Raw genomic sequence first — 15,705 nt, 5'->3', positions numbered from 1 at the left:
GTGTTGCACATTTCATTACCTCTCATGAACAGACTCAATCAAATCGAGTCTACTATTATTCTTCTTGGTTGCATTCTTTGCTTCCAAAGGATCTTTTTACAGATTTTATTAACTATCACAACAGCAATCTTTAAGTGCCGTGTGGCGGCTGTAAAAAGTCTCCCCGTACTTGGATTCAGTGTTGTTATATTTTCTGGTTCTTTGGGATCATGGAGTCCATTCAACATATGTGTAATAGAGTTCCGCTTAAGCCGGTGCTAGGGGGCGTGAGAGGTGTTGCACATTTCATTACCTCTCATGAACAGACTCAATCAAACCGAGTCTGCTATTATTCTTCTTGGTTTCATTCTTTGCTTCCAAAGGATCTTTTTACAGATTTTATTATTTATTTCAAACAATAATCAGTTTTATTCAATCATATGAGTCTTATAAATACATCTACGGATATCTCTGAATTATTTTCATGTACGAATATCATGTGTAAATGTTGAGTTCTGCTTAACCCGCGGCTAGAAATTATTAATAGGCTCAGTCAAACAGAACCTGCAACATTTACGTTCATGTTGTGCTGGGCGACCTGTGGTATTCGACTTTTTATTAATTTTTTATATACTTCATCAACTATGTAATGTTTTTCTGTTCTGATTGTCCAGTCAAACATTGGTTATTATGGAGGCAATTTTACAGTCTTTTGCTTAATAATTTAACAATGCGCAGATCCTGATCAGGTCAGTAATTCAAATCCTTTGTTTTATACAAAAACATGACAACTTCATATCGTATTTACGTATCTTGATTGAACATTACTTTTTTCTACAACTATTTTTTATGAAAGTTCTACCATAAAGTAACGACAAATTTAAAAAGAAAATAGCGAGTTGACTTGTTATTGAAATGCCAGTCAGTTGTGGTCTGCTACCTAAATGGCGCATATTTGCTCTTGGCCACACAATCAACCCCTACTTTTGATGCAAAACATGTCATATGGAGTGTATAGATGTAAAACCTGTCTCATTTTACGCAGAATGTATTCTGGCAGTGGATAAGTGTTATTAAAGCGCTCGTTCTACATGAATTCGAGCTACAATAGAGAAAACTTGGATCTTTTTACATTGGATTTCTCACGAAAGCACTTTTTCTGCCTAATAACTGACCCTTCCTTAATAAATAGTTTAAAAGGTAAATGTTTGGATTTGATAAAACTCTTTATTTCAGTAAGCGTCTGGTATTGCATTTCAACACGTTACATTTACTTGTAAATACTTAATTTGAAGTTAATGTTTAGGATTACATTAGGCAAGCAAATAGATTATATATATTCCGCAAAAAATCGGCTGACCAGATATTATCTTTGCACTAATAGAATTTTAGTACATGGAACACTTATGCGTACTGACTTCCCGAACTCCTTAATATCACATTGTGTCAGACAGGACTGGTGCAGGACTCCGTAATAGACCGTTCTTAACTGTTTCTCTGAATGTCCAGCACTTATCTTTACAATATAGTCAGTTGGGGACATAATGCTACCCAAGCAATGTGACGTCATAAAATATTGGTCATATTAAGTAAATTACTTTCAATGGCATATCGAAAAGGTCTTACATCTACTCTTTTGTCTTCACCGGTTTTAAGACAACCGTTCAACTAAATGACAAAAGTTTAACAATAGGTGCATTTTGGTACATGCAATATTAAAAAAAAAGAATTGTATTTTATGATATAATGTATTTGTTATAAATCCAGATAAAATATTCCTGTACGAATATATGAAGAATTAGAAAGAATGAGCTGACTCCTTGAAAACATTGAGAAAAGCAAACACAGTAAAACCTGAAGGAACGCTTATAATGAAATGCCAGCAATAACATTTCAAACGTACACACAAATTCAGAGTATTTAAATCAAAGTATTTAGGTTGGCATTTAAAATTTCTGCGCATCAATATTGAAATTTTATTTTTGATCTGTTTCATTAAAACTTCTTTCCATATTTATTTTGCTTCTAATGTTGAACTGTTGATTCGCGACTTAACATAAAACTTAAAATTACTTCTAATAGTTTTGATCTTGATAACTTGTCCCCCAAGACTAAACGCTTTTTACACCATTGACTCCCCAAATGGCTTAGTATAATGGTATATTTGTGTCACGTTGAAGACTTTTGCTGTAACTGAGCATTTTGTTTGTCATTATCATCTGGTAGCTCAATTAGTTTTAATTCTAACAGGTGCACACAATACGATGCAGTAACACAAGCCGTCCGTTATGGATTTGGATAAACTTGTGCGAGACATGCATACCTTGACTATTTCATTCTGAATACTGAATACATTTACGCCACGCTATGAGAAACCAACATCTGCGTCAGCGACCAGCAAACATCAAGACTAGACTGCGCGGATGGATGCACAATCTGGGCAGGATCTATATTGTTCGCTAACGGTTTCTCTAGTTGCAATAGGCTTTGAAAGCGAAAGAATGGATCCTGACCAGACTGCGCGGATGCGCGGGCTGGTCTGGATCCATGCTGGTCGCAAATGCACTTTGTTAGTTTTCTCATGGCGCGGCTCATTTGAACTAAAATCGCTAACATATAGATGGGTGAATTTGCACAGGCGTTGTTTTTTTTAAAATAAATAATGATTTAGGATGCTGACACTGACATACATTCTTCTGAGGTACAGCGCACTCATCATCGTTCCATTTATAGTTCCAGTTTGATAATACTATTAGACAATGCTCGCCCACGTAGGTGTTGACAATTGTCCCGGAAATCCTGTAAGTTTTTATTTATTTGAACAATTTTGTTGCATGTGCATCTTTGTTCAAAAAAATAATGTTGATACTGGATACTGGCAAACACTCCCCATACGACTATTGCAAGGAACATCGTTCCATTTAAAGTTATGGATAAGCACCATAACGCAATCTTCTTCATTGTTAGAATTGTCAGGTTGTCTAACGTTCCAGTTGATATAACCGTCGGATAAAAGGGTGTCATCAGTCCAAAGGAAAGTACCTTCAGTTTCAGTGTCACGGGATCCAATCCAGACTATCAATAGATATTAAGATATTAAGTATTTGAAAATAAACGTTGTATACACCACTCTACCTTTCTCATACCTTTTTCAGGGTGGGGGGTGGGGGGTTAACGCCGTTTTTTTTCAACAGCATTTCGGTCATGTAACGGCGGACAGTTAGCTTAACTAGTGTTCCTAGAATTTATACCTGTGCTAGCCTGTTCTCCGCAAGTAACAGACAATTTCTCAAGATGAATTATCAGAGATGGGAAACGAATGATTCCAGACACAACGTCTTTTATCAACTCGTCACTGAGAACATACGCCCCGTCCGAGAATCGAACCTGCGACCCTGTGATTTGTCGATCAACGCTCTCGCTACAAAGCTAAGCTTGTCTAAAGCAGATCTCCAGAATATGTAAAATATTATCACAATACTTACTTTAACATAGAAATGTTCCTGCAGTAATAATATTTATGTAGCTGAGAGATAACTAATAACGATACAAATAATCCCAAAATTATTTGCTATAAAATTTAGGGACACTAAAATGGGATGTTTAATTTTTATTTCGTTTCGAATGGTTGGGAAGAAGTTTAAAAACAAATGAGAATTCAGTACGTCAAACTACAGACGCACTCCTTATCTGTATTTGCTTGCATATAACAAAATATTTATTTTGGTTACAGTGATATAGAATAGTTGATACAACAGAAATGCCATGGAAACGCCTGAGATGAAGATTTCAGCAATATGAATGTTTATTACAAGTGGGAAATATTAAGATACGTACCATAGTCTGCAATTACAGTACTCAAGAGCATCTGGTCACTCTCAGTTTTAATATGAGCAAGATGTCCACCAGCATGTTGTGCTTTACAATAATCCTGAAAGATATTTGAGCCGCGCCATGAGAAAACCAAAATAGCATCCGCGCAGTCTGCTCAGGATCCATGCAGTTCGCTTTCAAAGCCTATAGGAATTATAAAAACTGTTAGCGAACAGCATGGATCCTGACCAGACTGCGCAGATGCACAGGCTGGTCTTGATCCATGCTGGTCGCAAACGCACTATGTATATTTTCTCATGGCGCGGCACATTTAAAGGTATTGGACGCGTAATTATAATTGGCGATTTCCGGCTGATTATGCAGTTTCTGGTTGCATTCCGGCATTATTCGGCCATAACAGAAACAGTTTTTTTCCTAACAGCAGGAGCACACCAAAATCTGTCTCGGGGAATACTTAAACTAACGGAAAATGCCGATATTTGGTACGGGTTTACAACTGAAGTAGAAACTCCATTATGCTGCTTTTTAAAATAAACCACCAACGTCAGGAATATCATTCGATTACAAGTACGAAACCTCAAAGCTTCTACAATTTTGAATGGTTCACTTACATTAGCTTCATTCCATGTCAGTTTTGCAGTATTCAGTTCAAAGCATGAACCCGGTCTGCATATCGGTAAATCTGAAAAATAATAACTGCTTTTCTTTGGTGTTGAAACGAAAAATAAAGAGAGAAAACAGAAGAAAAAAAAATGAAAAAAGAAGTTCATAACATATATATATATATATATATATATATATATATATATATATATATATATATATATCGTAAAATTATACAATGACTTCACACGCTCGCTTAGTTTTTCTTAAATTTTAATATAAAAGTCACAAACTAGTTTCGCCGTGAAGGTCTTGTTGTTATATGTTTGGACACACTGATGAGCCATTCACGGCGAAACTAGTTTGTGACTTTTATATTAAAATTTAAGAAAAACTAAGCGAGCGTGTGAAGTCATTGTATAATTTTACGATATTTTGTTCCCGTTCCGGGTTCTTTTTTATTTGTGTTATATATATATATATATATATATATATATTGGCTGTGTTAAACATTTTATTCATTTGGTTAGCGTACAAAAATGCTGCCAAAGATGTAGCAAGTGTGCATGGATAAACTAAATGATTTTCAAACCGATCTAAATGTAGCTTATGCATCAAGATGTAAATGTAAGTTTTCATTTTTGAATGTTAATGCTTTCAAACAATCATGATCTATATATTTTACTTTCCTGTTTGGATATATAGATATCTAATAAGGACCTCGTCATAATTGTTTCTGGTTTGTAAGTAAAATATTTACGTACATATCCTGTACAGGAGCTCCCACTCTGGGCTGGCAACTATCGATTCAGTATCAATCCATGCAGATCCCAGCTCGCATTTATTATGTTCCCAATTAAAGCTTACAGAAGAGCAGTATGGCGTAATCGAACAGAAATGAACGCATTGCGCTTCGAACGTGACTTGTAACGTACCAAGCTCTGACGTATAACGTGATCCTGATATACGTTGAAATGAAACGAATGAACTTTGAATCTTTGTCCATGTTAATGTTATCAGACAAAACAGGAAAACTGAAGCTAAAAAATTCTTTTGTCGATGACACCTCATGTCTGTTTCTTTTCCGATCAACTTATGGTACAAAAATATTCTTAAATCCTTTTATTATAATGAAGCTATTACATAAACTAGTTATAGCATAAATGCATTATATCTATTTAACAGTCCAGCGATGTAATACACGTTAAGGTATAAAAGGTTTATAACGTACATTTGAAAACAAAGGTAAGCACTAGAGACAGATAACCCTGTTTAGAAGTCGTAGAGTTTCCTTTCTAAATGACCGCATCTCAGTATTAAAAGCTTTATATTTACTTACTTAAAATTGGTAATTTTTACTTGACAATGTCCTTTATTTAACCAGGCATTAAATTTGATAGCAGTTTTACACGAAGTTAATTGAAGCCGCTTGGAACGGTGATTACACTAGAAAAAAAATGGCCCAGTTTAGTTTCATGTTGTTTAGATATCACAGCGTTTTAGTTAATGGATATAATTATGCTAGTATCGGATAGTACTGTGAATGGGTATTTCCGCCTTTTAAGTGCTTCTTTCAGCGGAGTACGTAGATGATACTACAAAGCCTCGCATTTTATAATTTTATTCCACTCGTTTAATAAAATCAATATCAAAAGGCACAAATGTAACATTTTTTGCTTTTTCTGCCGAAACATTGGTAATTCTTCTTTCTTTAGTTATCATAAACAAGTCAACTTAACCAACGTCTCTTATACCTAAATCGACGCCGGCTCAATGGTTACTTACACAAGCGTATTATCATTTTTATGTAATGGCTTCATTACACTCCCGCGACGTCAAACATGTGATAAATGTATAAAAACAATTCGCTTTTGCCACTCGAGACTTATAATTGCTTTTCTTTCAGAAATATTCCTTCCGTCCTTCGAGATGTGTGAGGTGTATGGTTGAAGTTTCTTTCAAGTTCAGAGAACAGCTTCTTGGCGATCTCCGACCCTTGACACAATAATTAACAAACGGATTGGCAGGGATTGGAATTGCATTCTTAAAAATATGTACTGCTTAATAATGATTCGTATTTATATTTCCGTCTTGTAAAGTGTAGAAGCTACACTTGGTAAAATAGGGATAGACTTTCAATGAGAGTAAGTGTACTTTAATATAGCTATTATTCAATGCTTTTAACCAGTCCCTTATGTATATAATAATTACAAATGAACATTATTTTTGAACACAGTGTTATAGATACGCTGGTTATTTTGAAAATGAATAAAATTATGTATTAAAGAACTATAATTTAAGGAAAAGTTTTAAAGATTATAGCTTTATCGTTTGAAAAGTATTCCAATACAATAATCATATAAATGTTATTTTCAGACTTGTGGGGTTATTTCTTCCAGCGTTTTGGACATTATAATGAAAGGTCACAGTGCCAAACGCATCACCATTGTAACTTAACGTTAAACGTTTCAGTTGCATTATACACAACAAAGTGGGGGTCCCAGTTAGGCGTCTGCGCAAAATGTTTTTTGATTTTATTTATACTTTGTGGTAATATACCTACATGTATTAAGTTTCATTAACAAGTATTGTTGTTACTAGTTTTGACTTACTTTTATAGATATTCACATTTAAAGTGGGCGGGGTAATTTGACATGTGACCAGCCAGGAACACAATTTTTGTTATTTTTTTTTAAAATGGTTCTAACTTTTTACCTGAAACTTTCATGATAAAATAACTATGCAATGGACATTCACACAACATGTTGCATTTTAAATTGTACTGAATACTTTTTTCATTACAGAGCTACAAAGTGGTCTAATCAAATTTACTGATTTTCAATGGACGAACTTTACCAAAAAGCTAAAACATTTTTCATTAGTTGAGATATTAAGGTGTTATTTTCAGCAGATATTGTAAACTAAATAAACATTGAAATGACAGTATATCAGTATACTCTGATTAATATTGGAAGAGTGGTACACTCTCAAACTGGGAAAAAGTGGGTGGGGTAAATAAATATTCGAAGCAACACTACAAAATTGTGCAGTTGTTAAGAAATGGCCTCAGATTGTCTATTACTATCTTAATTTTATTAAATACAGCATTGATTGATAAATTTTAACAAAAAAATCCCATTTTATACATGTGTGTCATGGAAAAAGCATGGACCTTGAACATGGCATGTAGACAAACCAAATTAACCCTGAAAGCTCAAAGTATTTAACAAAATGTTTTGCCTGAGGCAGTATAATCTGAGGAAAGCTACTGTTTAAATTAACAGTAAATTTTCTGCATTGATTTTTCCATGGCACACATGTATAAAGTCTTATTAAAGTGAAAAAAAAATTGTTAAAATTTATCAACCAAGTCTGTATTAAATAAAACTAGAATGTGTCTGTAGGACACAGGGCGTGTCCCCCTCCCCACCCCCCTACCCCTCGCATGGTACATTTGTCACAAATAAGGGGAAATAATTCAAATGTTTGCAGTCTTAATGGGGTATAGCCTCAAAAAACTATGAAAAGGATTCATTATTCTATACCATATACTTTATGAGCATCACAAACAAAAAATCCACTATTTTAGCTATTTCAAGGGCCATAACTCTGTAATAAATGCTAAAATTCTCAAGAAGTGCCATGTGTGCAAAGGTCATATTATGATAAAGACTCAAGCAAGGTTTCATGAATTTACATTTAAATACTTCTGAGTAAGGCACCGAGAATACTTCTGAGTAAGGCACATAATTAGGTAAAAATGTGCATTTATCAGTTACTATTTCAGGGGCCATAACTCTGGAAATAGGGGGCAAACCCAGATAAAAATAGTATATGCGCAAGTTCATATCATGATAAACACTCATCAAATTATATCAAATACTTTTTGAGCTAGGCATGTCACAAGGTGAAAATGTGCATTTTTGACTATTTCAGGGACCATAACTCTAGAAATAGGGCGCGGACCCAGATTAAAAATAGGAGATGCGCAAGTTCATATCATGATTAAGACTAATGCAAGGTTTTATGAATCTGTATCAAATACTTTTTGAGCTAGGCGTGTCACTAGGTGAAAATGTGCAATTTTTACTATTTCAGGGGCCATAACTCTAGAAATAGTGGCGGGGCCAGACGAAAAATAGAAAATATGCAAGTTCATATCATTATAAAGACTCATGCAAGATTTCATCAATTTATATCAAATACTTTTGAAGCCAGGCGTGTCACAAGGTGAAAATGTGCATTTTTTACTATTCCAGGGGCAGTAACTCTAAAATTAGGGGGCGGAACCAGACGAAAAATAGAAGGTGTGCAAGTTCATATCATGATAAAGACTCTTGCAAGGTTTCATCAATTTATATCAAATGCTTTTTTATCTAAGCGCGTCACAAACTTCGGACGGACGCACAGACGGATTGACGGACGGACGTACGGACAAATGCAAATCTATATGCCCCCACCACTCATGATGGCACAATTAAGATAGTAATAGACAATATGAGGCCATTTCGTAACAACTGCACAATTTTTGTAGTGTTGCTTCGAATATTTATTTACCCCACCCACTTTTTCCCAGTTTGAGAGTGTACCACTCTTCCAATATTAATCAGAATATACTGATATACTGTCATTTTAATGTTTATTTAGTTTACAATATCTGCTGAAAATAACACCTTAATATCTCAACTAATGAAAAATGTTTTAGCTTTTTGGTAAAGTTCGTCCATTGAAAATCAGTAAATTTGATTAGACCACTTTGTAGCTCTGTGATTAGAAAAGTATTCAGTACAATTTAAAATGCAACATGTTGTGTGAATGTCCATTGCATAGTTATTTTATCATGAAAGTTTCAGGTAAAAAGTTAGAACTATTTTTAAAAGAATAACAGAAATTGTGTTCCTGGCTGGTCACATGTCAGATTACCCCACCCACTTTAAATGTGAATATCTATAGAAGTAAGTAAAAACTGGTAACAATAACACTTGTTAATGAAACTTAATACATGTAGGTATATTACCACAAAATATTAATAAAATCAAAAAACATTTTGCGCAGACACCTAACTGGGACCCCCCCACCCCCCCCCCCCTTTTCTAACGCTCCTTTGAATAATTTTGAAACGTTTATCAAATTACTAAGGGTAGATTTTATTATATTTCTCGAACGTTTAGAACAATACACATGTAACTTGATATCTCGATTTCGCTTACCTCAAAATTCCGGCTATCTCGAAGACATTTTTATTCCGTCCCAAAACATAAAACAACTTAGGTAGTTATAAATTGACACCCGGCCGGATGGGCCTAAAAGTCACTTTTAAGAATTAAATATGTTTGTTATCTATACGTTATAAATTAGATACTGATATTATCTAAATAATTGGTCAAAGTACATGATTGACGAAGAATTAAGCAAATGTGATACACGTGAAGGCCAAGCAGCCTAGGGAGGTTCGTATCGAGATCGTCTCCAATGCAATATTGCGAAAAATTATCTAAGCTTTCTAAGTATCCTGTCTCATTTTTGTACTTCTTTTGATAAATTGTACAGAAGGATTCCAGCTGACAGAATATCCATCATTTATTACCGTTTTTCACTGTACTTTATTACACTGTCAAAGAACGGCTCGTAAGTAAATACCGACAGGTAGGAAAAATAATCCGTATTGTACCTTTTGTATCGTATGTTGCCGGACAACTTTTATTTAATATGCACAACCTGACACAGTTCTATGAATAGCGCACACAAAAACTACACTGAGTTTGATTTAAACATCGGTACTCTGTTAAAGCATTGAAGATTTCGTTCGATAATAGAATGGCAAACAAAAATGCGGAGGTACGTAATAAAAAGATCCTAATAATAATAACTGGATCTGGGACTACGATGTATTCGGCTCTCGTAGAATTTGCCAGGGCGGATCACACTCGGCACTCAAGCCGAATACAGGAACCCTGATCAAGCTACTATCACCATAACCCTATTGTATTACTGTGTATGGAGACAATTAATAAATTACCATTTTAGTCACGCAATTGTGGCTGTGTTTTTTTCAACGTTTCAAACAATGATGAAAAGAAAAATTAATTAAGACTAAATGTAAGACCTTGCTTCTTCTTTTTCGATTTAAGTTTGGAAACATCTGAGAGATATTCACAACGTTGGTGGTGACCTTCAAGGCGACATGGTTTATTAGGTCGTGCGTATTAATATGCTGTGTATTCTATTTTTGTTGCAAATGGCATTGGTCTAAACCACTACTTTTCAAAGTATAATAACAATCAAAACACAAACAACATTAGTTTCGTACTCTTTATTACTTTATTAACAAATAACTACAACTAAACATGTTATTATAATAGATTAAAGTCAGCTGTAGATATAAGGATTTTAACACCGTTTTGTAGAAGTTCTTAACATGTGAAGAGAAAGCTAACAATCCTCTAGCGTGAGAATAATTCATGCATCGTGATATTTTCCTTGATATTACACTATTTCTTAATGTGTTAATTTATTCCTTATATATGTTGATTCTAAAGAACGCACTGTAGAATGCTTCTAACGTTTTTGTCTTCAGTTACTTAATATTGATTTGTTTTGTTTAATTTTTTCCACAGTAACGTATTCATATGGACTAAAGGATACATGTGTTTGCAAAGTATGTGAGTAAACAGAGAACTAAAAGTATTAATGTTTGCATTTTTGCTATACTGTATTTGTAACGATTCACAACCTTATTTAATAATAAGCTTACCAAAGAAAAACTTAACATAGGTTAATACTTGTTAATGTTGATACATTCAGAAATTTAACAAACTGTACTGCTCGCAAAAATGTACATATAACGTTTAATAGTATAGTAATATATCATTTTACATTTATTTTGCCTTCCGTGTAAAGTTTCTTACTAAATGATCTAACTCTTAATTAAATATTCACCTGTACGTAATAACAGAATAAATACACATATTTTTATGTAAGCTGAACCAGCCATCGACACCAGAGCCAACGATCTCTTCAGCAACGACTACCATCAGCTCAAATTTCCCATCTAAATCCACGCTACGGAGTAGACCAACCACTGTAATCACGCAGCCAAGCACAATAATGCCCGCTGTATCTCTGTGTAAGAAGACTTAGCTTTAACTGTCACTTTAATGTCAATCGTGTAATACAAATTACTCAGTGATTATACATTGGGTAATGGGAGTTATGACATTAAAATAACTACATATTGCGTATATTTCAAGCAATATTGATTTCTTTATCAATACTAGGTAATACATAACATATACACGAGAAGTTAGAAGTAGAGTATTGCTTGGGTAGGTTCGTTTCTGGATATTCGTCAATGCTGTTTTAGCACAGTCAAAAATCTTGGATAAACATGTTTTCTGCTATTCTAAGTTACAGGTTTTCCAACATGCAAGAAGTACGAAATTGTTTCTGACATTGCGAAAGGTCAATTTGAATCTCATCCAGAGGCCAGACAATGTACTTCTGGGAACAAAACTTCTCACGAGGCCTTCATATTGGTGAATTGTGATGCTGGATCCCCACAATTTTGGAAAAAAGGAGCAAGTGTAAATATTATTTTGAAATTGTTCAAATAAAAAAAAAACAAAAAAAAAAAAAAAAAAAAAAACGAAAAAAAAAAGCACACACACAAAAAAAACAGGACATATATCACAGCTGTTGTATTTTCTGGTCTTTCGGGATCATGGAGTTAATTTATTATAATGTATAATAGAATTCTGACAAAAAATACGACAGTTCCTTTTTTTATATTACCAAACGTTTTTGATAGATGAGGTTATGACTGTACTGTTCTGAAACATACCTCAAGATTAAATGTTCAGCACTTTTACATTTTTGCTTTCTTTTTAAATTTTAAACATTGCAATGACGGGACATGTTCAACCCTCAGTGCACGTGTCTACATCTACACGTATACGCTCTTTCCATGAGTGCTTCATGGGCGGCTGCGAATTTTGAATGCGGGCTTTCTTGTTGGTATTTGGTGCCTTCGCTTGGGAAAATATTGCATATGTTATAACCGCTTACGGACAGATTCAGTCAAACCAAACCAACTACCATTTTACTTTGATGCGTACAATGTCTGTCTTCATATCGTAAATAAACATTCAAAGAATGCATCTATTAAAAATCCTCAATTATCTAATTAATTAATGTTTTCTCGATATGCCAATGCTATGCATCTTTCGCTCATAGCATAGCTTTTGTGCATGTTTTAAAAACTTGTGTAGATATACTCATACTTTATGTTGTGCTATTTATTTTGTTAATTTTTAGGAACATCAAAATATTCCAAAGCATTGAAGTTATTCTAACAAGGCAGCGGTCTCAACCACGCGTAAACACAATTGTATTGTCATTTTAATAATACTTTCACAGGTGATGTCTAGTTGTGATACATTACCATCTTACACTCCAATAGCTGCAATCAAAAACGGCAGTACAGAAGCGCAGACAGAATGGGAATTGTCTGGAATTTTCATAGGATGTGTCAGTGGTGGTTTTAAGGTAGTGCATCATATTTTAAATACAGTCGAATTTCGTCCTCTCGAACTCGACGGGAACGGCAAAATGTATTCGAATTATTTGAAGTTCAAACTATTGATAATCATACATTATGTATGGATTTTGCCGACACCTGACGATGAATTCAAGTGAAGGGTAGCGTTTGAATTATTTGAGTTCATACGAACGACGAACGAAGTATGTAGAAAGTGAAAATTCTTGGCGTGATCTTTTTTTCAGAACAAATAAATCTACATGTACAATTATTCATGCATTTAACAATAAATTAAAAAAAATATCTCGAACACTCTTATCTCGAAGACATACTTCAGCTCTTTTCCGAAAACACGTGGACTGCATAAAATATCATTATAAGTCGAATTTCGGTTATCTCGCAGTGAAACGCTCGATTCCTTGTCATCGAAATTCCGAGATTTAAGTATAATACTTACATATATATCAAATATGTCTGTATGTTTTATTGTAGATGTCGTACCAAAACTGTGACACTAAACCGACAATTGTTCACATAGAAAGCGGAAATGGCACCGGCATACATGATCCTTACAATTACTTTGTCATCGTGAGTTGGATATTATACATAAGATATAATAAATCACTCAAAACAGATTTTTGACTTATTGTTCATTTATTGTAGCTTCTCCAACATTTTTCATCAATAAAAAATTCTCTGACATGTTCTTCAGAGTATCAGCTTCCTTGAAAAATTAATATAATTAACAACGTAACTTTTATATCAGCATGTTTGCTTACGTAGACAACGACCGCTATTCTTTTTCAACATGTGATTAAAAGAAGAGTAAAATAGTTACAAACTATATACCTGTTTCTATCATGAAAATATGAATTTGGAGGTCATGTTTGATGCAAGAAAAATATTTTCATTTAAACAAACACACTGTAAAATCAGCTAAAAATGAAAATTCCTAATTGTAGTGGTGGTGTTTTTGCCTAAATTATCATGATAAATATATCATTACGAAGATGGTAGCTAAATGTCTAGCATAGAACTGTCATGTAATTTTAGCAAAGTTTCCAAGTTTATTATTAAATTCTCAGTATGTACAAAGCATAAACATGAGATTCACATTCTAATAAATAACAATAATAATAAAGACACATGGTCAATAGAGGACAACTCTTATTCAAAAAAATTGAAGGAATCATAATTAAGGTTGTATTCAAAATCAATACAGTAATTTATTACATCTTATCAAATTTAGTAATTAAGATGCAACATCTGGTTCTAATTTTAGTGCCTCGTTACCTATTCTATAATTAGAAATTTTAATTACCTCATCATCAATGTTAAAATGCAATGAAAATAAGGAAAAGGTCCCCACAGAGCGAAACATGTGAATGAATAAACGAAAATCTAAAAAATCTAAAACCAAAAATGTAAAAGTAGGGGTCTGTTTGAATCCGCCATTTTGTGTCTAGATTTTCTTCGTGCCATTTTCCTATTTAGTGTATATGTTCATATACAGTTGAATGTTTATTTATAAAAGCTTTGAGCTGGACACCTCTTTGAAAGTTTACAAAGGTTACTGGCGCACATGAAAGAATTCTGTTAAATTCAGATTTAGCTTCTATTTATCTATTTAGTTTTCTGTTCCATTTAATGTACTACAAATGACAATAGCGTGTATAAGCTTTAATGTTTGTACAGATTTTAAGTACTAAGTAAATAAAAACCTTAAAAAAACTTCCGCTTGTTTAAAACTAAACTCTCCATTATTGGCGGCTTAGATTCCAAAAATAATCCTCCGTCTTTTGTGTTTGCTTAAAATTTAATATGCAAAAAAAGGAAAAATAAGCAACAGTAAAAGCTCAAACAACAACTTGAAATACAATTGGTAATACAACCACTCACATAATTCCATGAATGGCTAATAAATTCAGTTAAAAACATATTATGCATTCACAAAATGGTAGAAAAAGTGTGCTGATACAAAAAAAAAAAAAAGAAATAAAGTCACTGGAAAAGGTAACTAAGTATTGATAAATTGATTGTTTGAAACAAAATAACGATTTGATAGACATAAGTTTTTTTTTCCGTTTGATTATTAACATTGACAAAGAGTCAAAGTAGGTACCTCTCAATCAACGGATATCGGAGGTCCAGTATACGTCAAAATGTGTGTTGATACAAGTAAACAACGAAGCGTAGTGCGTTCGTTCCTTTTTCATAAAGTCAGACTGTTCTTTTGCGAACTTGAAATAAAAATTGAAAAATCAAACAGGGATTTGCGTAGGCAGAACAGTCAGTTGCTAATTCGTATTCGAAAATCTCTTATATCATATTGTGGTCTTGCTAATGATTTTCGACACTGTCTCCGAGCGCAGAAAAAAAAAACTAATACACATGATATCTTTCATGTTACGGTAACTTTAGAACATGGCACTTATTTCTAGTCACTTGTAGCTGATGTTTTATTTACATTTCATTTGGTATCCCAACTATAGTTGTACATTATTTGTAAATGCACCTTATGCAAATGTTCGACAGCACTAATTTTATATCAAACAATAATCAGTTTTATATCATCATGTAAGTCTTATGAATACATGTGCGGATGTCTTTTAGTTATATTTGAGTACTTATAACATGTATTAACGTCCAAGAAAAGGTTCAGTCAAACCGAGCCTGCAACATTTTTGTTTATGTCGTGTTGAGCGACCTGTGTTTTTCTCCAGTTTTTATTTATTTTGATATACTTCGTCAAT

At 33.6% G+C, this 15,705-nt stretch overlaps 1 protein-coding gene across 1 annotated transcript; it reads left to right on the top strand.

Moving 5' to 3' along the window:
- Positions 1 to 11,039: 11,039 nt before the first annotated feature.
- On the top strand, positions 11,040 to 13,594 carry LOC128550594 (uncharacterized). The gene is made up of 5 exons (XM_053529872.1): positions 11,040 to 11,074; positions 11,398 to 11,542; positions 11,830 to 11,999; positions 12,832 to 12,960; positions 13,445 to 13,594. Exons 2-5 carry the CDS (start codon positions 11,524 to 11,526, stop codon positions 13,592 to 13,594), a joined length of 468 nt encoding a protein of 155 aa, XP_053385847.1. The 5' UTR covers positions 11,040 to 11,074; positions 11,398 to 11,523.
- Positions 13,595 to 15,705: the final 2,111 nt, after the last annotated feature.

The sequence above is a fragment of the Mercenaria mercenaria genome, chromosome 18 (assembly GCF_021730395.1).
Source record: "Mercenaria mercenaria strain notata chromosome 18, MADL_Memer_1, whole genome shotgun sequence".
In the NCBI taxonomy this organism is placed as follows: domain Eukaryota; kingdom Metazoa; phylum Mollusca; class Bivalvia; order Venerida; family Veneridae; genus Mercenaria; species Mercenaria mercenaria.
This window is presented reverse-complemented; position numbering and strand designations above follow the sequence as displayed.